The sequence below is a fragment of the Gopherus flavomarginatus genome, chromosome 1, assembly GCF_025201925.1.
Source record: "Gopherus flavomarginatus isolate rGopFla2 chromosome 1, rGopFla2.mat.asm, whole genome shotgun sequence".
NCBI lineage: Eukaryota > Metazoa > Chordata > Testudines > Testudinidae > Gopherus > Gopherus flavomarginatus.
In genome coordinates, this window is record NC_066617.1 from 95,240,225 (window position 1) to 95,268,149 (window position 27,925).

At 45.1% G+C, this 27,925-nt stretch overlaps 2 protein-coding genes across 23 annotated transcripts in view; one reads left to right on the forward strand and one right to left on the reverse strand.

Annotated features, from left to right (window-relative positions):
* Positions 1 to 6,344: 6,344 nt before the first annotated feature.
* Positions 6,345 to 21,204, reverse strand: LOC127051756 (heat shock 70 kDa protein 12A-like). The gene is made up of 4 exons (XM_050954478.1): positions 20,861 to 21,204; positions 12,814 to 13,038; positions 10,873 to 11,044; positions 6,345 to 9,072 (listed from the first exon to the last, which is right to left on the reverse strand). The coding sequence occupies exons 3-4, from the start codon at positions 11,024 to 11,026 to the stop codon at positions 8,024 to 8,026; spliced, it is 1,203 nt and encodes a 400-aa protein (XP_050810435.1). The 5' UTR covers positions 11,027 to 11,044; positions 12,814 to 13,038; positions 20,861 to 21,204; the 3' UTR covers positions 6,345 to 8,023.
* Positions 21,205 to 21,347: 143 nt separating this feature from the next.
* LOC127051572 (uncharacterized) overlaps positions 21,348 to 27,925 on the forward strand; it is an 83,549-nt gene continuing 76,971 nt past the window's right edge. For 12 of the 22 annotated variants that reach the window (XM_050954018.1, XM_050954079.1, XM_050954168.1 and 9 more), the window contains exons 1-4: positions 21,348 to 21,656; positions 23,072 to 23,161; positions 23,639 to 23,704; positions 27,782 to 27,871. In XM_050954018.1, coding sequence (XP_050809975.1) covers positions 21,556 to 21,656; positions 23,072 to 23,161; positions 23,639 to 23,704; positions 27,782 to 27,871 — 347 coding nt within the window. In that variant the 5' untranslated portion in view covers positions 21,348 to 21,555. The remainder of the gene's footprint in view (positions 21,657 to 23,071; positions 23,162 to 23,638; positions 23,705 to 27,781; positions 27,872 to 27,925) is intronic. The other 10 variants (XM_050954099.1, XM_050954037.1, XM_050954089.1 and 7 more) reach the window with 6 other exon arrangements.

The window sequence follows — 27,925 nt, forward strand, 5'->3', positions numbered from 1 at the left end:
CAGCAGCACCAGCTGCTGAGGGCTGCCAGAGCAGTGGTTGCTCGGGCGGTCCCTCAAGCCAGCTGCTTGGTCTGCCTTGGGGCCAGTCACACTAGCCGCTGCAGAAGTCACAAAGGTCATGGAAAGTCATGGAATCTGTGACTTCCACAACCTCTGTGACAGATATGGAGCCCTAATTATACTGTCAGCCATGACACCTCCCACAAAGATATTAGACGCTGATGTTCTGAAGAGATTATCACCTCCTCTGCTGAAACATCCTTTGTATCTCTTCAATCCATTCACTATTGTATTTATTGCTTTGGACAAACTATTTTTGATTTTCCTGCACAATTTAAAAAGTCTTTCTAAGGAGAATAGTTGTCTCCCAGCCCAGCTTTACACCTTATTTCCAAATAAAGATGTCACCCCGCACCTGCCTCCCATGGCCAGACTTTAGAATGCCACCTGCCCTTGTCCTAACAAACAGGCTTTTCCCTTATATTGGTCCTGGTTGGAAGTGTTTGCCTGAAGCTGGCTTGGCAAACCTTTGAAGTGACCAGGCTAACCTTTCCTTTGTAATTCCCTCTTCAATTTATATCACTTTGTATTGAATGAGCATCATGGGCAGATCAAAGGCGACCTGCGCTGCTTGTCTCAGGTGCTCTTTAGCTGCCCTCTTAATGATACTAAAATTATCCAAGGGAGCCATCTCTGTTAGTGTTATGGCTCCCCATGGTGGGGAGTGAGAGGTACTACTGTAGGTTTGCCAACTTTCTACTTCAGGGGTCGGCAACCTTTCAGAAGTGGTGTGCCGAGTCTTCATTTATTCACTCTGATTTAAGGCTTCGCCTGCCGGTAATACCTTTTAATGTTTTTAGAAGGTTTCTTTCTATAAGTCTGTAATATAGAACTAAACTATTGTTGTATGTAAAGTAAATAAAGTTTTTGAAATGTTTAAGAAACTTCATTTAAAATTAAATTAAAATGCAGAGCCCCCCAGACTGGTGGCCAGGACCTAGGCAGTATGAGTGCCACTGAAAATCAGCTCACGTGCTGCCTTCGGCACGCGTGCCATAGGTTGCCTACCCCTGTTCTACTTGCACAAAACCGAACACCCTTGCCCTGCCCCCTGCCCTGCCCTTCCTCCAAGGCCCCACTCCTCCTCTGAGGCCCCGCCCCGCTCACTCCATCCTCCCCTCCCTCTGTCATTCTCTCTCCTCACCCTCATTCACTCGCTCATTTTCACTGGGCTGTGGGTTTGGGGTGTGGGAGAGGGTGAGGGACTCCAATTGGGGGTGAGGGCTCCAGGGTGGGGCCAGAAATGAACTCAGGGTGTGGAAGGGGGTTCTGGGCTGAGGCAGTGGGTTGGGATGTGGGAGGAGGTGAGGGCTCCATCTGGGAGTGAGGGATCTGGGGATGAAGGGTTTGGGGTGCAGGAGGGGGCTCCAGGTTGGGGGGTGAAGCTGGGGGGTTTGGAGAATGGGACGGAGCCCTGGTCTGGGGCAGGGTGTTGGAGTGGGGGTGGGGTGGGGGTTGGGCTGCAGCTGGGGGTGTGGGCTCTGGTGAAGGGCCAGGGCTGAGGGATTTGGGGTTCAGGTGGGGGTTCTGGGCTGGGGTTGAGGGGTTCAGAGTGCAGGAGGGGACTCCAAGCTGGGGCAGGGGGTTGGGGGTCAGGGCTCCAGCTGGGGGTGTAGGCTCTGGTATGGGGCTGGGGATGAGGGATTTAGAGTGCAGGAGAGGGGTCCGGGCTGGGATCAAGGGGTTTGGAAGGTGGGAGGGGGATCAGGGCAGGGGTTTGGGGTGCAGAGGGGGGAGGGCTCCAGCTGGGGGTGCAGACTCTGAGGTGAGGCTGGGGGTGAGGGGTTTGGGGTGTTGGAGGGTACTCTGGGCTGAGACCGAGAGGTTCGGAGCGTGGGAGGGGGATCAGGGTTGGGGCGTGGGAGGGGTGCAGGATCCGGGAGGCACTTACCTCTGGAAGCTCCCAGAAGCAGCGGCATGTCCCCCTCTGGCTCCTATGCAGAGGCATGGCCAGATGGCTCTGTGTGCTGCCCTGTCTGCAGGCACTGCCCCTGCAGCTCCCATTGGCTGTGGTTCCTGGTCAATGGGAGCTGCAGAGCTGGTGTTTGGGGCAGGGGCAGTGTGCAGAGCCCCTGGCTGCCTCTGTACCTAGGAGCCAGAGCAGGAACATGCTGCTGCTTCTGGCAGCTGTGCAGAACCATGGGAGGCAGGAAGCCTGCCTTAGCCCTGATGCGCCACCAACTGGACTTTTCACGGCACAATCAGCTGTGCTGACCGGAGCCACTAGGGTCCTTTTTTGACCGGGTGTTCCAGTCAAAAATCAGATAGATACCTGGTAACCCTATACTACTGGGAGGTCAGAAGCAGAGAATTCTGAGATAATGGTATCTCTCAGAGGCTAGACACATTTATGAATAAGAATAACTTCTGCCATTACTCTAGCTAGGATGACACTTAACTGTGCTGGTGCTCATCATGTTTTATGGTAGCATTGATCAACTGGGATCAGGAGAATACCTCCCCCCCAATCTATCACAGTATAGAATAAGTGCATTATGGACAGCATATTGCACGTTCCTCTGAAGTAGCATATGTTAATTATTGCCTGAGAAGGGATACTGGACTTCACTGGGCCATTGGCTTGTTCTGGTGTGGCAATTCCTTTGAGTAATGCTAAGCTATAGGAAGGCCAGCCAGGCATTCTCCCTGTGGGTCTAACGAGGCATCTAAAGTCAGTTCCCTCACTCCCACACCAGTAACGGAGTGGGAGCACTGGGAAGGCAGTTAACTTCCTGGGTGACCTCATGGTTAGATAACTGGTTTGCAGTTGGACTCTCCACTGTGGACTCTCCACTGAGAGGGAAATACTGGTCCCTGTTGCTGCCCTCTTCTGGACAATCACGGTAAAGAAACCTATAATTGGTATGACACATACAGAAACTGGCACATTTGGAACTTTCTCTTCTTTTCTGAGAAGGGCTGACTCCAGCTTTTTTGCCGCCCCAAGCAACAAAGCAGCAATAAATAAATAAAATTAAATTAAATTAAAATAAAGCTCCAATCTACAGCACTTTGGCAGCAGCTCAACCGCGCCGCTTCCTTCTTTGGCGGCACTTTGGCGGCGGGTCCTTTACTCCGAGAGGGATTCATGGACCCGCTGCCAAATTGCCACCAAAGACCCGAACCCGCCGCCCCTTTCCATTGACAGCCCTAAGCACCAGCTTCCTTTGCTGGTGCCTGGAGCTGGCTCTGTTCCTGAAAACCCTCATCCTGACATTTAGAGGGAACTCATATCTACTGAAAGGCAGCCAGCCCCTTGTAGTACCTTGGGGTACGTCTACACTACGGGATTATTCTGATTTTACATAAACCGGTTTTGTAAAACAGATTGTATAAAGTCGAGTGCATGTGGCCACACTAAGCACATTAATTTGGTGGTTTACATCCATGGTCCAAGGCTAGCGTCGATTTCTGGAGCGTTGCACTGTGGGTAGCTATTCTGTAGCTATCCCATAGTTCCCGCAGTCTCCCCCACCCCTTGGAATTCTGGGTTGAGATCCCAGTGCCTGATGGGGCAAAAATCATTGTTGCGAGTGGTTCTGGGTAAATGTCGCCAGTCATTCCTTCCTCCGCGAAAGCAACGGCAGACAATCATTTCGTGCCCTTTTTCCCTGGATTGCTCTGGCAGACGCCATAGCACGGCAACCATGGAGCCCGTTCAGCTTTTTTTTACTGTCACCGTATGTGTACTGGATGCCGCTGACAGAGGCAATACTGCAGCGCTACACAGCAGCATTCATTTGCCTTTGCATGACAGCAGTGATGGTTATCAGTTGTTCTGTACTGTCTGCTGTGCCATTGTAAATTGGCAATGAGATGATGGTTATCTGTCATTCTGTACCGTCTGCTGCTGTCATGGGTGCCCCTGGCTGAAGTCGATCGGGGGCGCAAAGACAAAAATGGGAATGACTCCCCCAGTCAATTCCTCCTTTATGGTATCTAAAAATAGAGTCAGTCCTGCCTAGAATATGGGGCAAGTGTACTAGAGAACCAGTGTATCAGAGAACACAGCTGCTCCATATTAGGTCCTGCAGAAATGATGAGCTGCATGCTATTCTAGGGGGTGCCCCTGCAACAACCCCACCGGTTGCTTCCCTCCTCCCTAAACCTTCCAGGGCTACCGAGGCACTGTCCCCCCCATTTGTGTGATGAAGTAATAAAGAATGCAGGAATAAGAAACACTGACTTGTTAGTGAGATAAAATGAGGGGGAGGCAGCCTCCAGCTGCTATGATAGTCCAGGCAGGATATTAAGTGGTGTGGGGGAGAGGAGCCCAGCATCTCGCTGCTATGATAGTCCAGGCAGTACAGAATCTTTTCTTTACACATGAGAGGGAGGGGGCTGATGGAGTTCAGCCCCCAGTGGCTATGATGAGGACGGTTACCAGCCATTCTGTACCATCTACTGGGAATGACAGGGAATCATTCCTATTTATACCCAGGCGCCCCCGGCCAGCCTCACCTGAGGCCAGCCAGGAGCACTCACAAGTTCATGACCAGGACGGCTATCAGTCCTCCTGCACTGTACCATCTGCCACCAGGGAGGGAAGAAGAGAGGATGCTACTGTTTAGTGCTGCAGCACCGTGTCTACCAGCAGCATGCAATATACATAGGTTGACATTTAAAAAAGTCAAGAAACGATTTTTCCCCCTCTTCTATCACAGAGGGGGAGAGGTGGTAAATTGATGAGATTGTCTGGGGTGGTTCAGGGTCTATGTGTTTGACCCTACAGGCGTTGGGAGCTCAGCGAGGAATGCAAATGATTTTCGGGGACTGTGGGATAGCTGGAGTCCTTGGTACCCTCTCCCTCCCTCCATGAGCGTCCATTTGATTCTTTGGTTTTCCGTTACGCATGTCACGCAGCACTGTGCTGTGGACTCTGTATCACAGCCTGGAGATTTTTTTCAAATGTTTTGTCATTTCGTCTTCTGTAACGGAGCTCTGATAGAACAGATTTGTCTCTCCATACAGCGATCAGATCCAGTATCTCCCGTACGGTCCATGCTGGAGCTCTTTTTGGATTTGGGACTGCATCACCACCCGTGCTGATCAGAGTCCATGCTGGACAAAGAAGAAATGAAATTCAAAAGTTCGCGGGGCTTTTCCTGTCTACCTGGCCACTGCATCCGAGCTCAGATTGCTGTCCAGAGCGGTCACAGTGGAGCACTGTGGGATACCGCCCAGAGGCCAATACCATCGATTTGCGGCCGCACTAACCCTAATCCGATATGGTAATACCGATTTTAGCGCTACTCCTCTCGTTGGGGAGGAGTACAGAAACCGATTTAAAGAGCCCTTTATATTGATATAAAGGGCCTCGTTGTGTGGACGGGTACAGCATTAAATCTGTTTAACTCTGCTAAAATCGGTTTAAACGCGTAGCGTAGACCAGCCCTTGGATAGCTAACGGAGTCCCCAGTGGTTAAAAGAGAAAAGTGCTGGGAGCCTGGCACTCAAGGGGTGTTAAAACTGAATAGCCAGTAAGTGTTCATTGCTTAATTATAGACACAGCCTGTTTGTTGCTGATTTCCTTCCCCACCCATCGTGGGTTTCTGAGAAATAAAAACTTTCACTTCTGTTTCTTTATCTAACAGCATATGTGTGGAGGAACTTGAACAACAGCTCATTTCTGCTGAATGTAAGCCAAGGTTTCCTAACAGTGAGACTTAATGGATTGTGGAATAGTCTCCTACATCACTTGGGTTATTTGAAACTGGACTGAAAAAATCTTAGGGAGATAAACCACAAGGAGCAATGTAGTATTGGCTAGCAATGGGCTTAAATGACCATGTTTTTTCCCCTCTCTGAGTCTCCGCCAGTTGGCAGCAAAGCACCCAGTACATTTTTGATGCTGTTTAGAGTTAACAGAAGCAACCCTATGTTACGGGAACTGTCTGCTTTCACTTTCCAGTTGTGATAAATCATGTCTAACCAATTTGGGAAGAGAAAAAGAAAGCTGTTTAAATGCCTTTGGAGTGACTCTGCCAGAGCCCATTGTGTCAGGCTCCAGGGCACAACACAACAACCTTTGTCTTTTGGAGGGAGGTGGTGGAGGTGAAACACTTTTGGTTAACTGTTTTGACTCCCTTACTAGCTAGATGCAAATATTGGTGGTGGCAACAGCAGCAGTGTTTTTAACTGATGTTCCCAGCCTGGGTAATTTAACGCCATTTGTGTGGGGTTTGCTACAGTGGTAGGCACTGCAAGTCAGTCAGTTTAGTCATGGAAACCTTTGTTATGCCCATATGTATTTTAGAGAGTGAGGGAAGGACAGGGTCCTGAGGGTCTCTCCATTTTACTTTACTGTCTCTACCTGAGGCCTTACCCAAGTCAAAATATCACAGATGGGGTGAAGTTGCCCATTTTGTGTACATTTTTTATTTGACATTTTCATGTTCAATTTTATATTTCTGTGTAACCCTTAGCTCACCTGACCTGGGGCACTTGTCATTGGGGAAGGCTCAGGAAGTGTTCAGCAGTTGGGAGAATGAAACCCGGTAAGGCAGTGAAAAAAGGCCACAATCTATCTGTCTGAATGCCACTTTTAATGTGCAGGGGCAGCTAGTAAAATTGAAGTGCTCACTCTAGGGCAGAGGACAGAAATCTAATGTAAAATATCCCAAAATCTAATTCTAATACAATGTATCAATCCAGGTAACAGTTTATATTTTAACATGGTAATTTTCACTTCTAAGTGCATAGAAATGTACACTACAGGATCTCGGTAATAGTCAATTAGGCTCTGATTCTACAATGGATCTGTTTAGGCAGAGCCTTTGTCCATGCAAAGCCCTATTCAAATAAACTGGTGTAGGGGTCTTCTCACGCAGATCAGACAGCAGGATCAGAGTCTCGTAGCTCTTTCTTAGTAACCAGATTAATTAGAGCCAGATTGCTTGTCCTGTGCATAGAGGAGCCTGAGACAGTTGTGTCCCTGTACTCACCTAAACAGAGACTGCTAGTTCCCCAAAGGGAGTTTGCAGCATTATTATTATTCAGGGCTGTGTGGTACAATCTGCCCATTAATATCTATTCAATTAATGATGCCAGTTTGCTTAAATGATGTAGTTAAATTATCACCACACGCTCACAATTTCGTATCTAAAAGCCCCAAAATTCATAACATTTTGTAGCTGTCCATGTACGATGGTTCAGAGTTTGTTTTTTGTCTTTCATCCTGTTCAATATACCTACATTTAGTTAGTACTTAAGATATTTAATTTGAGATAATACTTAGTCCTGCCAGGAGTGCAGGGGACTGGTCTAGATGACACTTCGAGATCCCTTCCAGTCCTACGATTCAATTATTGCTTAAACATAATTTCACTGTTGCAAAATATTATGTGTTTACACTTTCTCTGATCTTTAAAACAATACAATCATATATTTGAATATTTTTCATAATACAGTAAAATCACAGCAAGCAGAATTAAACTTAGTCTTTAGAAAATGATGTCTGACAAGATAATAGCTTAAGAAAATACAGCTGCAAGAAAAATACTGGACTAGAGAGACCATTGGCCTGGTCTGGCAGCAAAAAGGATACCAGGCTAGATGGCGATAAAGCTGCTCTAGTGGGATATAGGTAATTATACTGGACTACTTGGGCTACTGTGTTCAGATCCAGTAGTGTAGCATGCAGGGTGCTGGACTAGATAGTGCACCATTAGTCTCATCTAGCATGGGAGGGGGCAGAATACTGAACTAGACAAATTGTATTGGTCCAATCAGGAATGACAGATGGCAGAATATCAGACTAATAGGTGACTTGCGAAGAGGCAGGATCATCAGACTAGACAGACTATTCGTTTGTTCTAGTGTGGCAGGAAGTGAGTTACTGGACTATATGGTCCACTTGGATATTCTATTGTGACAGCTCATATATTCTCCTAATTGAGCCCTATAGTCCCTTGAATCATTCAAGTCTGATGCTCTTCTTACAAGTCCTAGAACTGTGCAATCTTCACACTGTTAAAAAATCTATCATAACCGTCTGAGTTTCACCGGACGTGACATCAGTACCTGTGGCTTTAAATTCCGTTAGCCCAAATTTAATATCCAGTCTCAGTTGGCGGTTTCTCCCCAGCTCTGTGTTTGGCGTTGGCACAGTACAGGAGCCGAGCATTTTCAGCCCTTCCTCATCTACGTACTTTGCATTCTTCTTTTCTGTGCAATAGAAACTAAAAATCACACTTGTTTGATCTGGTTCTATGGGAGTGAAAGTATAACTGGCAACCTCATCTACCTCTACCAAATCCCCAATTCCCACCAACTTATTGAAGAGATCTGTGCAATATACATAATTATCAGCTTTTGAGACTCTCTTTTTCTGTATATCATGGACAGCAATATCAAATGCCCGAGATACCTTTACTCCATATGTCAGAGCGCTGATTCTTGAGGCAACAATTTGTGAATTGTTCCCAAATAAAACGGCTCCCTTTGCAATAGCTGCCTGAGCTTCCAGTGGACACAGGATATGATACCGCCCCCTAAAGGTCTCATAGATCTCCTCCCTCAGGATACTGCTGGAAGCAAAGCCCCCAACCAGTAAAATATATTGGACCTTGGCCATCTCAGGCTTGCTGAGGATTTCCTGCAAGGTGTCAATGGTTTGTCTGACACTGTAGGCAAAAAAGCTCTTCATTTTTTCATATGTAATCATGATGGTCCCATTGCACCACAGAGCTCCCTCCACACCCTTGAAGAAGAGGGAGATGTCTTTTTGCTTGCATTCTGCCACTTTTGTTAGGTTGTGGTAGCAATGGATGTAGACCTCATCTTTGCTGGAAGAGCATTTCTGAAGGCCAAAGTTGTACAGCATTTGATGGCATTCCGCTGGGTGATTCTGTGCATATTCCTCCCATACTCCATCTTGGAAGATCTCCTTCAGGAACTCTTTGAAGTTTTCATCCACTGTGTTGCCTCCCCATCCTCCTCCTGATGCCTTATGTAACTCTTTCAGGGAGTAGTTCTCTTGGATTTCATGTACTGTGATGTCTATAGTACCACCTAAGCCCCTCAAAAAGAGTGAAATTAGTTAATTTTTAAAAATAAGTTATTGCTTTCACTTCAGCTGAATAAAAGGCTGCTTTCTAAAGAGTTCATAATTTTACAAAAGCAAAAAAATCTCACAATTGGCAAATGTACTCTGCAAATTGGATACAGAGTTGCCCATTCTTTAGTTTATAATCTTTCCATGCGCAAGGATTCTTAGACTTTGTCTACACTACCACTTTTGTCAGTATAATTTTTGTCAGTCAGGGGTGTGAAAAAAAACTCTCCCCTGACTGACATAAGTTTCACTGGCAAAAGTGCTGGTAGGGACAGCACGATGTCGACAGGAGAGGCTTTTCTGCCAACATAGCTAACGGCACTTGTTGGGGGTGGTTAATTATGCTGGCAGGAGAGCTCTTATGCTGGCAGGAAATGAGTTGGTAGGTCTCAGTCTAGTACCCAGTGGCCAAGTATCCACATCCCAGTTGATGCTAAGTCCCTTCTGGGTAGTCTGCTGAGATGTCAGAACTGAATAGATGTGAAAACTGACATCTTGTGATAGCCATGTTCTCTGGCCGAGTTGGGGCACAATGCTGAACATAGGTTGTCTGTAGGAAGATTGCACTGCTGCTGTCCATGCTGAATTTGTTCTGTGTGTAACACAAACTTCTGTCTCACCGGGATGTCAGTCTGTCATCAGCACTAAGTTCACATGTTATGCCAAAACAACAGCAAGAAACTAAAGAAGCTGTAATAGCAGCAAAGAGTCCTGTGGCACCTTGCAGACTCGTGGGTGAATACTGTGAAACTATGTGGCAGCACTCTTGCTCCTGCAGCAGGAGGTTATGGATTCAAGCTACACAACAGGAAATGGGTGTGTACGCATTGCTGACGTAGCAGGGCAGTGTACAGTGGAGTGGTGTGGCTCTGATAGCAGCAACTTGCACACTAGGATCTGATCAAAGTCAGTTGAAGACAACAGAATCCTATTGACTTCAATAGGGTTTGGATCAGGCCCTTAAAGGGGCTCTCCTTTCATCCCCCTTTCTGCAGTGGTGAGCCAACTAAAAATCCTGTCCAGCTCCTCCTAAAATGGACAGGTCGGATGGTCAGTGCCAGACTTTCTTCTGTCATCCCCGGTTCCTCTGTACATTTTTCTTAGTCATTTGCTTTTTGTACAGCACTGCCAGGCATGCAGTTGCGACCCTTTTCAGCCATGTGTTTTGAGATCTCCTCAGACAGGTTCTTATGTGATAGCTGGCCACAGGAGCTCCCTGCACCATCACTCCCAGATGATGAAGAGATCAAGGATCTCACCACAGCTGCTTGAAGCGTGTTATAAGACTGCTGGACAAATATTGCAGCAATGCTGATATATTTGGATCCAGGAGCAAATTGGCTAATCCTGGCTCTGCATCAGTTTTTAAACAGCGGAGGAGACATCTCGTCCACTTGACCCCAGAGCTGTGGACCAAACTAACTCAATTTGCATTGAACTTAGCACACTTTGAAAGAGGACTCCAGAATGTGCTGTAAGTAGGGAGTTAGTGTGCTGCAGGGGTTGTGTTGTGTACCAGACTTTTTCAATCAACGCTAACTCAACTTAGTACAGACTACTCCCCACCCCACATATAGACAAAACATCAGGTGTCTGCTCTTTCAGGTAGAAATTAAAGAACCAAGAGCAAGCACAGCCTGGGGGATAAGAATTCAGTATAGAGCTCGGTCCCTTGCTCTCTATGAGAGAAGGGTGCCTGCTGAATAGACAAATTCTGCAGGTAGCAGAGATTATACCTGTTTAAGGGGGAAAGTTACCTCCACAATCAACGACGACATACTGGGTCCCAGGTGACTCTTCAAACTTTTGTCTATCACCACCCTCTGCCACAAACCCTTCTCGTGGGAGCTGCTTGCACCAGACTGAGGCAGCCTCTGGTTCTAAGGCGATGATGAGCTTCTCAGAAAACATGTCACTGATAAGTCCTGCCTAAAATCAGAAGAGAAAGTGATAATAGGAGTGGTGATGGGATCCTGACTTCTCACCTCTTGGATGCACCATGAGCACAGTATGTTGGCCAGGTTCTCCTAATCCCAGGAATGTTGGGATGTCCTATCAGGAATAATGGTCTGTTCCATCTAGTCTGTTCTCAGCTGTGACTAAAGGCAGATGAGCCAGAGGAAGGTGAAACCCCCACCCCATGCTCATGGACAATTTACGTGCAGTACTATAACTGCAGCAAAGAGTCTTGTGGCACCTTATAGACTAACAGACATTTTGGAGCATGAGCTTTCGTGGGTGAATACCCACTTCGTTGGATGCGTGTAGTGGAAATTTCCAGAGGCAAGTATATATATATATAACCTCGTCATCTCTAGCCGGCTTCTTGCTTGCATATATATATATATATATATATATATATATATATATATATATATATATATATATATATATATATATATATATATATATATATATATATATATATATATATATATATATATATATATATATATATATATATATATATATATATATATATATATATATATATATATATATATATATATATATATGCAAGCAAGAAGCCGGCTATATGCAACCTGTCAACCTGAAGCATATTCTCACCAGTAACTGCACACCGCACCATAGTAACTCTAACTCAGGAACCAATCTATGCAACAAATCTCGATGCCAACTCTGCCCACATACCTATACCAGCGACATCATCACAAGACCTAACCAGATCAGCCACACCATCACCGGTTCATACACCTGCACGTCCACCAATGTAATATATGCCATCATATTCCAGATATGCCCCTCTGCTATGTACATTGGCCAAACTAGACAGTCCCTACGGAAAAGGATAAATGGACAGATCTAAAGGTAGCCATCCTGCAGCAAAAAAACTTCAGGACCAGACTTGAAAGAGAAACTGCTGAGCTTCAGTTCATCTGCAAATTTGACACCATCAGCTCAGGATTAAACAAAGACTGTGAAGGGCTTGCCAACTACAAAAGCAGTTTCTCCTCCCTTGCTTTTCACACTTTAGCTGCTAGAAGAGGGCCTCATCCTCCCTGATTGAACTAACCTCGTTATCTCTAGCCTGCTTCTTGCTTGCATATATATACCTGCCTCTGGAGATTTCCAGTACATGCATCCGACGAAGTGGATGTTCACCTACGAAAGCTCATGCTCCAATACGTCTGTTAGTCTATAAGGTGCCACAAGACTTTTTGCTGCTTTTACAGATCCAGACTAACATGGCTACCCCTCTGATACTTAGTACTATAACTGTGTGTGTGCCGGGAGGGGAATTTCTACCTTATTCCAACCAGCATTAGTATATGCCATGACACATGAGGATCCATAGTCCATGTAGGTTCTGTTCCAGCTACTCTCGCTGCAGATGCTATTCTCATTCACAGAAGCCTCTCAGGCAGTAGATAATTTTGTCACTTCTCGTAGTAATGTGTAGCAAGCAAAACAGTGCTCTGTACTGTAACACTTCTCCAGCCTAGGCAAGATCTAGTCAGGATTCCCCTCTAATTTAGCAGGATAGAGAGGGAAGAGAAGCTGTGACCTCCAGGTTGAGAACACCGGACATAGAAAAAAGTCTTCAACCACAGCCTACTCCATGGCAGAGCAAGTTTTAAAATAAGATTTGTTTAAATGTTGAACGATTCTTTCGCACCGCTGTGCAGTGAAAATTCCAGAGAGAATCTCAGAGGCCATCAGGCTATTACTCACTTTACCTCTTTAGCTGCCAGTCACATGAACTGCCTGGCAGAAGCATCCCATATGGCTGGAACAGTAATGACCCAGGTGACATCCTCAGTGTCGTAGACAGTTTGGGATGAGGCCTCCAGTATGGTGTTCAGAGCATGGTCCTTCATGTACCGCAGACTTTCTGAGAATACTTTTAGGGCTGGAAACTTCTTTCCATTATCTGCTTCCAGTTCCATATTGGAAGTGATTTTCTAGAAGTGAGAAAAAACAATGAATTATTTTTATTTGTATTGTGGTAGCGTAACCCATGGCTGGGTGTGTTGTGGGTTCCCCTCTCTGCTGCCAGCTTGGCCAACACACTGACAATTGAACTGGGGACCTCCAGAGCCAAAAGCACAAGAACAGCTTCTCTGTAACTGGGAATATAACCACTCAGCTTCTGGAGACTGGTGCAGAGGAGGACCTGTAACACACTCATCAATGGTGTACAGTAACACCCTAGGAGCTGTAGTCATGGATCAGGGTCCCTTTGTGATCAGTACTGTGCAAACAGAACAAAATGATGGTCCCTGCCCCCAAGATGTTACAATCTAAGTAAGCAGGGAGAATAACTCTGTGGAGCATAGATCACTGCACTCTAAGTGTAGGAGGTGCAGCTGTTCCAAAAGCCCATGACTGCCAGCTGCCTCAAATCTGTGAATGACTTTGTAAGTCAAATATTAATGTGGCTAGTAGAGCAAACTATTTCCCCTCAACCAAACTGTGATGCTGGCAGACCAGGTGCCAGCTCATGCAAAAGTCCCCATGTCTCAACTGTACACTGACAAACACATCGCTGAATCAGTCAGTTAAAATAGACTGGTGAAATCCAAGTGTAGAACTCACAGCCAGTTTGGGGTTTATGCCCTGCTTCTTGACAGTCTGTTCTGAGGTTGGTACTCATGCTCTTGAATCACCGAAGGCAACTTTACGCAAATTTTATACACAATCCACAAAATTCCCAAAGACCACTGCAAGAGAACAGCACCTTAACAGCTGCCAGTCAGCCTGAGAGAGAACCAGCATACAATTTATTTCTTAGTGAACACACATTTAAAACATACACAAACATTTGCAACCTGTATTATGCATATTTTTGAATAACATCATAAACAAAACTGTTAGGCAGTAAACCTGTTGTTGTTCTTTATACAGGCTTCTTCAAGGCTGGCCTTACCATGAGGCGAACTGAGGCGACCGCCTCATGTGCCAGACTGGGGTGGGGTGGGATGGGGTGGGGATGGGGCACCACTAGGACCCAGAGTGTAGAAAATTGTGTCTGCTGCTGCTGCATATGTATTCTCTCTGCTCTAGATGCACAGAGATGGTGGAGTGCTGTGCTGGAGGAAGTAGGGCACAAGAGACATAACAGGCAGGCAGGAGAAAAGGTGAGTGGGAATAACAGAAAGCAGCAGAAGCCGCAGAGAGAGAGAGGAAGAGGAGCCTCTTCTATACAGGGGGAAGGGATAGCTCAGTGGTTTGTGCATTAGCCTGCTAAACCCAGCATTGTGAGTTCAATCCTTGAAAGAGCCATTTAGGGATCTGGGGCAAAAGTCTGTCTGGGGATTGGTTCTGCTTTGAGCAGGGGTTGGACTGGATGACCACTTGAGGTCCCTTCCAACCCTGATGTTCTATGATACCTCTCTTGCACCCCCAGGAGCCTGGGCTGATTAACACTAGCTTCTCAGGGAGCTTGCTGCTTCCCTAAACCCACTTGAGGGGAACAGGCAATCAACTGAAGTCAGTTAGGCCCTTAAGATGCTGATATGTTCCCTCACTCAGGCCCTGCTACCAGCCTGTTTATTTGTCCCCTTCAACTGAACATTGAGAGCCACTATAGCTGGCACAGACCAGCAGTCATGACTGAGAGAAGAAAACACCCCTCTGGGGCAGCATTCAGAAAAAGAAGGAAAGCAAAGGAAGGTTTTCTTTCTAAGCAGGAAGGAGCTCTCCTGAGATACATAGGCACAAATGTTCACGGTGAGCCTTTCGGCCCCAGTGAGGATGTGAGTGGTGAGGAAATGTCTGATCTTCCAGTTAGTCAGAGTGCAGGTGACCTGGCAGCTACAGCAGCATCCATATCTCCATCTCAAATGGATGTAACCATGCACATTCCTGAAGAAAAGTGTAGATCAGAGAAGAGTGTGGTGGAGGCACAAGAAACAGCTGCTGCTGAGTTTAGTTCCTTAAGTCTAGATGATCCAGGACTGTGGACCCACTTGAGCAGTAGCCTGAAGGACTTCCTTGTACTGCTTGGGCTACAGCAAGTGAAAAACTTCATGTTCTCCAAAAACGATGAAAATAGAAGTTTTCATCGAACACATTACAGGTGTGAAATCCACAATGGTGACAAAGTGGAGAGGCCATGGCTTATGTACTAAAAAACCCAGAATGCTGCATAGTGTTTTTGTTGCAAACTCTTCCAGTCATATGTTCCCACCACATTGGGTTCTACAGGAACAAAGGACTGGAAAAATCTGGCTAGAAATCTGGCATGCCATGAGAAGGCAGAAAATCACCAGAGAGCATTCCATAGGTGGAAAGAGCTTGAGATGAGACTAAGGTTAAAGGCCACCATAGATGATCAGCATAAGGAGAAGATTTCATCAGAGTCTCTTTACTGGCAAAATGTTCTGACACGGCTCACTGCCATTGTGAGAATGCTTGCTCCCCAAAACCTAGCTCTGTGTGGCACTTCATATCAGCTGTATGTGGAACAATGGAAACTTCCTTCAAATTGTGGAGCTGATGGCTGAGTTTGATGCAGTATTCCAGGAACATCTAAGAAGAGTCACCACCCAAGAAATGTACACACACCACTACCTTGGAAAAACAATTCAAAATGAGATCATACAAAAGTAAAACAGAAGATTGTGGCAGATCTGAAGTCAGCAACATATTACTCTGTTATTCTGGACTTAACACCTGACATCAGCCATATGGAACAAATGACTTTAATGGTGCATTTTGTAACAGCAACAGAACCTAGTGAAAATGTCCCTGCAATGGTGACTGTCAGAGAGTATTTTTTAGAATGTATTGACATTGATGATACTACAGAAGCTGATATGACAAATGTGCTTCTTAAAAAGCTGGAAGATATGGGAATTGCGATAGCTGACATGAGAGGTCAGGGCTACGATAATGGTACCAACATGAGAGGAAAGAACAGAGGAGTGCAGACACAGATCCAAGAGTTAAACCCTCAAGCTTTTTTTGTCCCATGAAGTTCTCATTCATTGAACTTGGTGATCAGTGATGCAGCATCAGCTTCTAATGAGGCTTCTGAATTTTTTAATGTAATTCAAAGCATCTATATATTTTTTTCTGCATCGACTCCTCAATGGCAGATTTTGAAGCAACATCTGGGAACATCTTCTCTGATACTGAAACCACTGAGTGCCATGTGATGGGAAAGTCTAGTGGAGGCGATAAAGCCTATCAAACACCTATTTGGGAAGATAGATGATGCCATAGTTGCCGTTATGGAGGATAATGCTATGACAGGAACTGTTTGTGGGAGAACAGTGGCAGAGGGAAATGGAATCACCAGAAACATACATAACTTCAAATTTCTGTGTGACTTAGTGTTGTGGCATGACATACTGTTTGAAATAAATGTTGTAAGCAAGAGACTCTAAGGTGTTGACCTTCCATTGGCCTGCTAAACCCAGGGTTGTGAGTTCAATCCTTGAGGGGATCATTTAAGGATCTGAGGCAAAAATCTGTCTGGGGATTGGTCCTGCTTTGAGCAGAGGGTTGGACTAGATGACTTCCTGAGGTCCTTTCCAGCCTTGATATTCCATGATATATCTGGAGCAATGGAACAACTGGACAAAGCAAAGTCATACCTACAGTCTTACTGGTCAGATGAGGGATTTCAAAACATTCTGAAGAGTACACAGCAGTTGGCAGAGGAACTTCACACTGAAGCTATTTTCCCACCCATTCAAGAATACCAGAGTCACCGAAGAAGACGACATTTTGATTACGAGGCATGGGTTAATCCCATAAGAGACCCCAAACAACAATTCAAAGTTGAATTCTTTAACCAGGTGCTAGGTTGTGCAATACAGTCAGTCGAAGAACTTTTCGTGCAGCTCAAGAAACACAGCAGTATATGTAGGATGTTGTGTGATATTCCAGAACTCCTCACTATACCTGAAAAAGACCTACACCAGCAATGCAGGGCACTAGAGACAATTTTGACACATGATGACACACGTGATATTGATGCTAGTGATTTAGCTGATGAACTCAGGGGCGGCTCTGTTTTTTGCCAGCCCAAGCACAGCAGTCAGGCAGCCTTCGGTGGCATGCCTGCGAGTAGTCCGTTGCCCACGTGGTTTTGGTGGCGTTTCTGTGGGTGGTCTGACAGTCCCACACCTTTGCCGTACCCATCGCTTAATTGCCGCTGAAGCCACAGGACTGGCAGACCTCCTGCAGGCATGCCGCCCTCACCAAGACCGGCACACTGACCCTCACAGCTTGCCGCCCCAGGCACGCGCTTACTGCGCTGATGTCATAACATTTCTTCCCAGATCTGGACCTTAGCGTCCAAAATATGGGTGTTAGCATGAAAACCTCCAAGCTTAGTTACCAGCTTGGACCTGGTAATTGCTGCCACCAGCCAGGAATTATACAGTGCCTAGCTCACTGTGGTCTCCCCAAAACCTTCCCTGGGGGACCCCCAGGCTCAGATGCCTTGAGTCTTACAACAAAGGGAAATAACCCCCTCCCCTTGTTTCCTTGTTACCTTCTCCCAGGCTCCCCTCCCTGGACGACCCTAGGAGATTCCCTGCTTCCAGTCCTGGAAACACAAGTACCGAGAGATCTAATCTCTCTTCCCCCTCACCCAGAGGGAATGCAAAGTCAGGCTTAGTAAATCTAACACAAAGAGATTTTCCCCCTGACTTCTTCCTCCCACCAATTCCCTGGTGAGCTGCAGCCTCAATTCCCTGGAGTCCCCACTAAAGAAAAACTCCAACAGGTCTTAAAAAGAAAGCTTTATATAAAAAAGAGTGAAAAAGGACATAAAAGGATCTCTGTATCAAAGTGACAATATACAGGGTCAATTGCTTAAAAGAAAAATGAATAAACAGCCTTATCCAAAAAGAATACAGTTTAACACATTCCAGCAACTACATACATGTAAATACAAAAAAACAATATAAACCTATTGTCTTACTATCCTTGTACTTACAACTTGGAAACAGAAGATTAGAAAGCCTGGAGATTCCTGTGGTCACTCTCAAAGCCGAGAAAAGAACAGATCAACAACAAAGGACTCACACCCAAAACTTCCCTCCACCCAGATTTGAAAAAGTCTTGTTTCCTGATTGGTCCTCTGGTCAGGTGTTTGGTTCCCTGTGTTAAACCTTTACAGGTAAAAGAACATTAACCCTTAGCTATCTGTTTATGACAGCTGGTGTCTGGAGTCACCCCTGGATGAACTGAAAGCCCTTTCAAGATACATTTCAGCAGGATCAAATCCAAAGGCTGTTCTGGAATAGATGTGCACAAATAAGATGACCACCCTCTTTCCAAATGCTTTTGTTGCTCTGCGCATACTTCTAACACTTCCTGTAGCAGTTGCCAGTGGAGAATGCAGCTTCTCCAAGCTGAAGTTATAAAAACACATAGGCTCTACAATGACATAGGAGAGGCTGGTCAGCCTTGCAACCATCTCAATAGAGCATGAGCTGGCCCAGACTGTGGACCTTCAGCAGGAAGCAGTTAAAATCTTTGCAACCAAGAAGGCACGGAAAGCACCACTTTGATTATTCAAACAGACAAAAATGCCAGTGTTTACTATGCAGACAAGAAAAGTTACGTTTGCTGTTCAGGCACTTGAAAGTTAAGTGTTACTTAAAATTTTTGAACAAGGCATTTTAAGTTGTTAGTTCTCCTTTATTGGGGTAGGTAGCAGAGCAGTACCATGAGAGGAGTAGAACAGGAAGAAGGCAGAATTGAGACCTTTCAAAGTTTTAGCCCAAGCGAGGGGCATGGGGGCATCATTTGAGCTCCTCGCCTCAGGTGCCAAAACATTGTGAGCCAGCCCTGGGCTTCCCCACTTTGTTGCTGTTACATACATAAAATTCAGTGCCAGGTTTTAACAGACAGTATGCCTTTTTTATACCCTTTTGTACTTCGGCACACAAATACATACACATTCACCTCTAATCTTCTCACAGAGTTAGGGTGACTAGATGTCCTGATTTTATAGGTATAGTCCCGATTTTGGGGTCTTTTTTTTCTTATATAGGTTCCTGTCCACCCCCTGCCCCGATTTTTCACACTTGCTGTCTGGTCACCCTACACAGAGATAATGTCTCAGGCTCTATCGTGTGGCCTTTTAATGTACATGTTTTGTCACTTGGATTCTGCAAAGCCTGAGGAAAATGCCCTCCTTTCCATTCCCCTCCAAACTCTTGGAACTATTGATTTCCTGAGGATATTCTAAAGCTCCTTACAGCCAGCAGCAGTTCCAGTCTCTGAGCCAACAGTGGACTGTCTGACTTTCTAGTAAGAAGAGGAATCTATAGCCCATATCTAAGAGCTGCAGGTATTGCGATGCAGCCTTCACAGCAGACACATCTCTTGGTTCTGCATCATTAGCTGCTGAATCCCCAGATTTGCCTCCTATATTTATAATCTCTTTCCTTTGATCTCCGTTTCTTGGCTCAGTTTTCCTATGGTGACTATGTGGAATCTGTAGCACTGCTTGTCCTTAGCAGAAACTTTCCGTATAGCTTCCAAAATAGCTACTGAGCATGTCTAGTAACTGCCTCTCCTCTAGGTGTCACTGAGACACAGGGGATTCAGCTGAAATCCATGTCTCTCTTCCATGGCCCATTCTCGCCCATTCTTCATACTTAAAAAAAAAACAACAAAGAATGCTGCAGTATAGGTCTGTTTTCACAATAACTGTTGGTAAGTTTCAGTCATGCTTTCAGAAATGATGTTGAAAATGTCTGTGTCCTGCCTACATTAGCATTTAAATATTTTCAATACTAGCTCAGAAGAGGACCTGCTGCAAGTGTTTCAGTGAAGACTCAATTTCCTAGTACAGACCAGGCTTTAGTTTTAGCTCTTGAGCCTCCTTAAGCAATTCTCCTCCCTCCTTGGTCTTCACAGATACTTCTAGGTAGTTTATTAAGTTACATTTAACCTTGTGGCTCTCAACCTTTCCAGGCTACTGTACCCCTTTCAGGAGTCTGATTTGTTTTGTGTACTCCCAAGTTTCACCTCACTTAAAATCTACTTGCTTATAAAAACACAAAAATACAAAAGTGTCACAGCCACAATATTACTGAAAAATTCTTTACTTTTTCATTTTTACCATATAATTATAAAATCAATTGGGATATACATTTTGTACTTGCACTTCAGGGTATAGCACATAGAGCAGTATAAACAAGTCATTGTCTATATGAAATTTTAGTTTGTACTGACTTTGCTAGTGCTTTTTATGTAGCCTCTTGTAAAACTAGGCAAATATCTGGATGAGTTGAGGGTACCCCTCTGCGTATTTCCAGCAGGGGTTGAGAACCACTGCTTTAACCAACCTACACATGTTTCTTAATCCTCCCTCATAAATCAGTCCCTCTAGTCCATTAAGCACTAGGATTGCCACCAATCTGGTTTTCATTTGGACAGTCCAGGTTCGGGCTTGTGTGTCTGGGTGCCAGCTTGTGTGTCCGGGGGCCATTTGACAAGCCCTGATGGCTGTTTTTTTTTTGATCTTTGGCAATTCTAAGTGGAAGGAAGGAGCCAGCACAGCAGCAACAGCCGCTGCCGCCTTCAGGGCTGGGCAGCTAATGGTGGCACAGGGCGTGCAGGGGCTTCAGGATGAGCTGGTGAAAGGGTGGAATATTGGGGAACGAGACAGGGCAGCGCCTTTGGGGGAAGAGGCAAGGCAGGGGATGGCATGTCAGTGGTCCAGTTACCGGCTCTTAGAAAGCTTACAACCTTATTATGCATGTTCCCTGCTCTTTTGTGAATTGGCTGCTCTGACCTAGAGATTGCATTTACCTTGTTGTACAGCTTCATCTTGAAGTGGTGGAAGTACTACCATTTGTGAGCTTCGCTGGAGGGGAGCGTGGTGTACTTCATGACGGCATCATAGCCAAACTTCTTAAAGTCACGCTTTTCATTGAAGAGGATGCACGTTGGGGTCTTCACAGTCATGAGCCCGTGCGCCTGTCCCCAGAACACCTGCCGGATTTGATCTGTGCGTGTCGCAAGAGAAAAGCAGTAGCCACTGTAAGACGTGCCAAAATCAATGGCAACAATGAACAAGGACTTGCTTGCCATGATCATAAACTTGAGAGAGAGAGAGAGAGGGAGACTCCTGTACAGCTTGTTAGAACAGACTACTTAAAGTGAAACCGTTTTACAGTTAACTCTGCAGTATGAAACCCTGCCCCTCCTTTTCCATTGGCCGGGTGGTTACTGCAGAGTCTGGTGTTGGGGGGTGGGGAGCCAGGGCTCTCTGCATAAATTCTCCAAGCAGGGGTCAGCCTAACTTAATTGCAGTTTTGAGCTACAACAGATCTTGAAAGCACCAACACCCTAGTTGGGGCTTCCTTTCCTGCTTGTTTGTACAAGCAAGAAAGTGCTTGATACTTGGAGCTCTTCCCCACACTCCTGTGGATCCGCTTCCATTTATCTCTTCTCCCTTCTGTCCCTTCCTGTTTGGAAGAGACATCTGCTATATTAATAGACGCATGGAACGAAGCACTTTCCGTAAGCCCGGCGGAGCTCGACCAGATGTTTCACAGTGCAAGAAGCTAGGTAACAGAACAACGGTTACAAAAGAGACCTGCAGGTATGTTGGGTAATGGGAACTCAGAGGGTAATCATATCATGTTTAATAGGAGCTCTAAGTTTCTGTTTCAAAGTACTCATGAAACTTGCATGCAGAGTTCTTCCTGCTATCAGTGTTTGCAGCCAGAGGCTACGTGTTTTTGTTTGCTAATATTTCTACATTTCCATCCAAGATGAAGAACACATATTTGAAACCAAAATGATAAGTTTCTGCACTTAATTGCGCTCTTCCGTATTACACCTTAAAGTGTCTTGATTTTGCCAGAGTTGGAAAATTCCCATTTTTGTTTAAAGTGGTTTCCCTGCAAAATGATTGTTCCCGCACATACTGTGAGGGGAGAACAGGGTTTGCTTTTTCACTGACCACTGCTGAACTTGACCTTTCTGCTCATTTGAGTTCACTCGCAGGCGCACACACACGCATGCTGAATCATCCCACGCTCAGCTGCAAAAGCTTGGCCAGTATGTGTTTCTGCAGTAAGTCTTAACTACAGCTGTAGTCTCCAAAGCTGGACTTCCTCTAAAATATAAGTCTTGGTTCTGGAGTTTTGGCTCCAATCATTGTACGATGGAGCAAGCTCAAGCTGCACAGTTTAGATCCTGTTTCAGTTTTGAAAGAGAGGTTTTCAACAGCAGTGACACCCAGTGAAGTGCCAGAGAACTGCTTCTTCCTTTAATATTAAAAAATAGTTCATAAGCCAAGGGTGGTGTTGAAGCTACAGTCTCAATGAAAAGTATCATTGGTTTCATCCTTGTGTTTTGTTTACCTCTGAACCCTAGAAGAGAATTATAGACTTGTGGTTGCCACTGGCCCCTGCCTTCCTCATGCTTTATATAGGGGAAAGGGGTGTCAGATCCTTGCTCAGTCATTAACTGAATTGCAGGAACATCTTGAACCTATAAACCTGAGCTGGAAATCTCTCCAGAACAATATTGGCATTTCTGGTCCTAGGAAGAACCAGAAAACAGAGAAACATCCATGAAACTGAAAAATATCTTTATAATGTTCCAATTATTTCCTCTCTTCTAGATTCCTAAATGGGATTCTACAAAATAAAAAAAAAGTGTCTTTAACCAAAAAGAAATCTGCTTTAAGCAAAATAACTAGACAGACTTTTTTCGTAACTGAAATGGTTTTAGATTCAGTTTGAGCTTTGTTTGGTGAGTTCTTACTTTATCTTGCACATTTCAACCTGCCCCAGTGATTATTGCTATTATTAACCTATTTTAAGGTTTTATCCTGCCACCCATCATGGCAGTATCTTAGCACTTTTCACATAAAAATCAGTAGAAATAGTGAAGTCTCAAATGGCTTTCATGGAGACTGGGTAGAAGGTGGTGTTGGTGCTGCCGCTCTTATGCTGGGAAGGCTTCTAATGAGTTAACTGTCATCCCCGATACATCTCTGCCCTACAGAGGGGAAAGTGAGGCTCCACAGGACAAGCTCACAAATTTGGATGGAACCAAGATGGAACAATTTGTGAATTCTGTGGAAGACAAACTTAGGTAAGTTAGTGATATCAAATTTTATTCCATATTGTACCACTACCCTTGGGGCCGCCAAACAGTTATTCATGTTCCTAATGGATCTCTGAGGTTTGCACCGTTTTTGTCATTTGTCCTCCTTGCCATTTATTGAGATGCCAGCCCCTTCTTTGCCTAAAGAGACAATGTGTGGCCCTCCTTGTCTCCAGAGGCTCAATGCTGTGCCTTGGCACCTTTGCTTGGTGCTGACTCCTAGAGAAAGAGACAGACAGAGGGTGGCTAAGATCATCACAAATCTCCCAAAGGCAGAGCAGAGCTGTGATCTCTAAGCCACCAGGCTAAGCAGATATGTTTTTAACCATATAAGTCTTGGCTGTTTCGGTTTTTTGCTGAAAGGCTGAGTAATAATTTTGGGAGAGGCTTTAGCTTATGCAGATATTATTACTTTATGGATATTTTATTAAATCTAATCCCTTTTCATTATTCTCTGCCCAACAGAAGTGAAATGAATGTTCAACTTCAAGGTATGGTGACACATTTACAGTTTTTGGAAGAAAGCCTCAGGTGAGTGGGGGGGTTCAGGCCTCAATGACAATGAAAAATATTGTGATTCCTTCTTAAATATCTACTGTACAAAAGAAGTCTTGAAAATTTCCAAGTGTGGTTTTCTCCTCACCAAGTTTACCAAGTGCTTGTGGGTGTTGATACTAAAATATCAACATGCCTAGTGACTGGATTAGCTCCATTTCTCCTGCTTGGCATCTCTCTCCATCAGTGGGGTTTGTGCGAACAGAATGCCTGCACAGTTGTTGTATGGTTCTTTCCACCAGTCCAGGGAGTGTTTGATGCCGGAGGTTCAGGTCCAGAAGCTGCCAACAACATCAATTTGTCCTGAAGGGCAAATATGACAGTGTGATGTAACACCACAGGCTGATTATGGCATGTGATTGACATCTTGCAATCCTGTCATGGTGCCAGGCAATACGATGACTTTTATTTCCATTCCAAAAAATTTTCTAAATAAGTGATACCCCCTTGCACATCAGCAGGACAGAGGATAAAGCCACTCATCCTTATAAAATAAGGGCAGGTACTAAACTAATATTCGGCAGGGACAGTGCAGCTGCCATGATAGCCTACACCTTGGGGCTAGAGGGAAGAGAGAATCTTGTACACAGTGACCTCCTAACAGTTAATTAAGAGGCGGCTTGGACAAGCTCCCTAAGGGAAGGGTGTCAGCTGGGATTCTGGTGAGGGTGGAAAGGGGTGATCTGTGGGGGAGAGAAGAGAGGCTGTACCCTAGAGAGGCAGTTCCCAAGCATAAAATGCCAAAATGAATCCTCCAAAAAAATAAAAAATAGTGATCAGAAGTGTGTATTGTATGTTTTCATTTCTATTCTGTAAATTGCCTCTTCACCTGGGGCAGGGCCAGTGCAAGGATGTTTCACACCCTAGGCGAAACTTCCACCTTGCTCCTTCCCCCCTGCACCTTCGCCCTGAGCGCCCCCCCCCCATGGCAGCTCCCCCCTCTGCCATGAGGCGCCCCCCTGTCGCAGCTCCCCAACCCCCACCCTGTGCCCTGAGGCACCCCCCCCACCCCAGCTCACCCCTGCTCCACACATAAGCATGAGCACCCCGAGCATGCCATCGCTGCTTCACTTCTCTTGCATACCAGGCTTGCGGAGCAAATCAGCTTAGATGCCACAAGCCTGGGAGGCGGAAGAAGTGGAGCAGCGATGGCGTGCTCAGGGAGGAGGCGGGGCAGGGGTGAGCTGGGACGAGGAGTTCCCCTGTGTGCTGCCTCCCCCCCTTACTTGCTGCAGGCAGCCCTCCCAACCCCCCCGCCCCAGCTCCCTCCTCCTAAATGCCGGCGGCGACCGTGGCATCTGAAGATCCAGCTGCCGCAGTTACTGCCTAAGAAAATGGCACCCTCCAAATCCCAGTGCCCTAGGCGATTGCCTAGGTTGCCTAAATGGTTGCACCGGCGCTGACCTGGCGCCAGTCACCGTCCTCCCATCTATCTAGTGCATCTGTCACCTTTGAACTTGTTGGGACTCTACAAACACAATATTTCTAACAAAATCCATTAAGGTGCATTTATATGAGGGAGAAGGGTGTCAGGACCTTGCTTAATCATTAACTGAAGAGCAGGAACACCTTGAACCTATAAACCTAAGCTGGAAATTTCTACAAAACAATATTGGCATTTCTGGTCCTAGGAAGACCCAGGAAACAGAGAAGCATCCATGAAACTGAAAAATACCTTCATAGACTCTAGGACTGGAAGGGACCTCGAGAGGTCATCGAGTCCAGTCCCCTGCCCTCATGGCAAGACCAAATACTGTCTAGACCATCCCTGATAGACATTTATCTAACCTACTCTTAAATATCTCCAGAGATTGAGATTCCAAAACCTCCCTAGGCAATTTATTCCAGTGTTTAACTACCCTGACACTTAGGAACTTTTTCCTAATGTCCAACCTAAATCTCCCTTGCTGCAGTTTAAGCCCATTGCTTCTTGTTCTGTCATTAGAGGCTAAGGTGAACAAGTTTTCTCCCTCCTCCTGATGACACCCTTTTAGATACCTGAAAACTGCTATCATGTCCCCTCTCAGTCTTCTCTTTTTCAAACTAAACAAACCAAATTCTTTCAGCCTTCCTTCATAGGTCATGTTCTCAAGACCTTTAATCATTCTTGTTGCTCTTCTCTGGACCCTCTCCAATTTCTCCACATCTTTCTTGAAATGTGGTGCCCAGAACTGGACACACTACAGCTGAGGCCTAACCAGAGCAGAGTAGAGCAGGAGAATGACTTCTCGTGTCTTGTTTACAACACGCCTGTTAATGCATCCCACAATCACATCTGCTTTTTTTGCAACAGTATCACACTGTTGACTCATATTTAGCTTGTGGTCCACTATGACCCCTAGATCTCTTTCTGCCATACTCCTTCCTAGACAGTCTCTTCCCTTTCTGTATGTGTGAAACTGATTGTTCCTTCCTAAGTGGAGCACCTTGCATTTGTCTTTATTGAACTTCATCCGGTTTACCTTAGACTATTTCTCCAATTTGTTAAGATCATTTTGAATTTTGACCCTGTCCTCCAAAGCAGTTCCAATCCCTCCCAGTTTGGTATCGTCTGCAAACTTAATAAGCGTACTTTCTATGCCAACATCTAAGTTGTTGATGAAGATATTGAACAGAGCCGATCCAAAAACAGACCCCTGCGGAACCCCATTTGTTATACCTTTCCAGCAGGATTGGGAGCCATTAATAACTACCTCTGAGTATGGTTATCCAGCCAGTTATGCACCCACCTTATAGTAGCCCCATCTAAATTGTATTTGCTTAGTTTATCGATAAGGATATCATGCGAGACCGTATCAAATGCCTTACTAAAGTCTAGGTATACCACATCCACCGCTTCTCTCTTATCCGCAAGACTCGTTATCCTATCAAAGAAAGCTATCAGATTGGTTTGACACGATTTGTTCTTTACAAATCCATGCTGGCTATTCCCTATCACCTTGCCACCTTCCAAGTGTTTGCAGGTGATTTCCTTAATTACTTGCTCCATTATCTTCCCTGGCACAGAAGTTAAACTAACTGGTCTGTAGTTTCCTGGGTTGTTTTTATTTCCCTTTTTATAGATGGGCACTATATTTGCCCTTTTCCAGTCTTCTGGAATCTCTCCCGTCTCCCATGACTTTCCAAAGATAATAGCTAGAGGCTCAGATACCTCCTCTGTTAGCTCCTTGAGTATTCTTGGATGCATTTCATCAGGCCCTGGTGACTTGCAGGCATGTAACTTTTCTAAGTGATTTTTAACTTGCTCTTTTTTTATTTTATCTTCTAAACCTACCCCCTTCCCATAAGCATTCACTATGTTAGACATTCCTTCAGACTTCTCAGTGAAGACCGAAACAAAGAAGTCATTAAGCATCTCTGCCATTTCCAAGTTTCCTGTTACTGTTTCTCCCTCCTCACTGAGCAGTGGGCCTACCTTGTCCTTGGTCTTCCTCTTGCTTCTATTGTATTGATAAGAAGTCTTCTTGTTTCCCTTTATTCCCATAGCTAGTTTGAGCTCATATGTAACTTTATAATGTTACAACCTTCTCCCTCCTTTCTCCTTATTTAAATTGGATTAGACAAATTAAAAAAAAGTGTCTTAAACAAAAAAGAAAACAGCTGTAAGCAAAATAGCTAGACAGAATTTTTTTCATAACTGAAATGGTTTTATATTTAGTTTGAATTTTGTGTGGTCAGTTCTTATTTAATCTTGCCCAGTTCATCCTGCCCTAGTGATTACTGCTATCATTAACCCATGTTAAGGTTGTATCCTGCCACCCATCATGGTAGTGTCTTAGCATTTTCCACGTAAAGATCAGTAGCAATAGCGAAGTCTCGAATGGCTTTCATTGAGGCTCTGGCACTTTTCTTTCTGGGGTAACATTGCTTGGGGTAGGGTTTTTTTATTTATTTTTTATTTTTATATATATATATATATATTTTATCAACTTCCTCTTCTTTTCTGTGAGGGTATGGGCTTACTGGGTAAAAGTGGTGTTGGTGCTGCTGTTCTTATGCTGGGAAGGCTTCTAATGAGTTAACTGTCTTCCCTGATACATCTGTGCCCTACAGAGGTGAAAGTGAGGCTTCACAAGGCAAGCTCACAAATTTGGATGGAACCAAGATGGAACAATTTGTGAAATCTGTGAAAGACAAACTTAGGTAAGTTGGTGATATGAAATTTTATTCCATTTTGTGCCCCTACCCTTGGGGCCG

Bases quoted from the DNA above. Each gene is read 5' to 3' on its own strand.
- LOC127051756 (XM_050954478.1), bottom strand. From the start codon at position 11,026: ATGTTTTCTGAGAAGCTCATCATCGCCTTAGAACCAGAGGCTGCCTCA. The intron at 9,073-10,872 runs GTAACTTTCCCC...TGAGGGGCTTAG, and splicing joins TGTCGTCGTTGATTGTGGAG to GTGGTACTATAGACATCACA.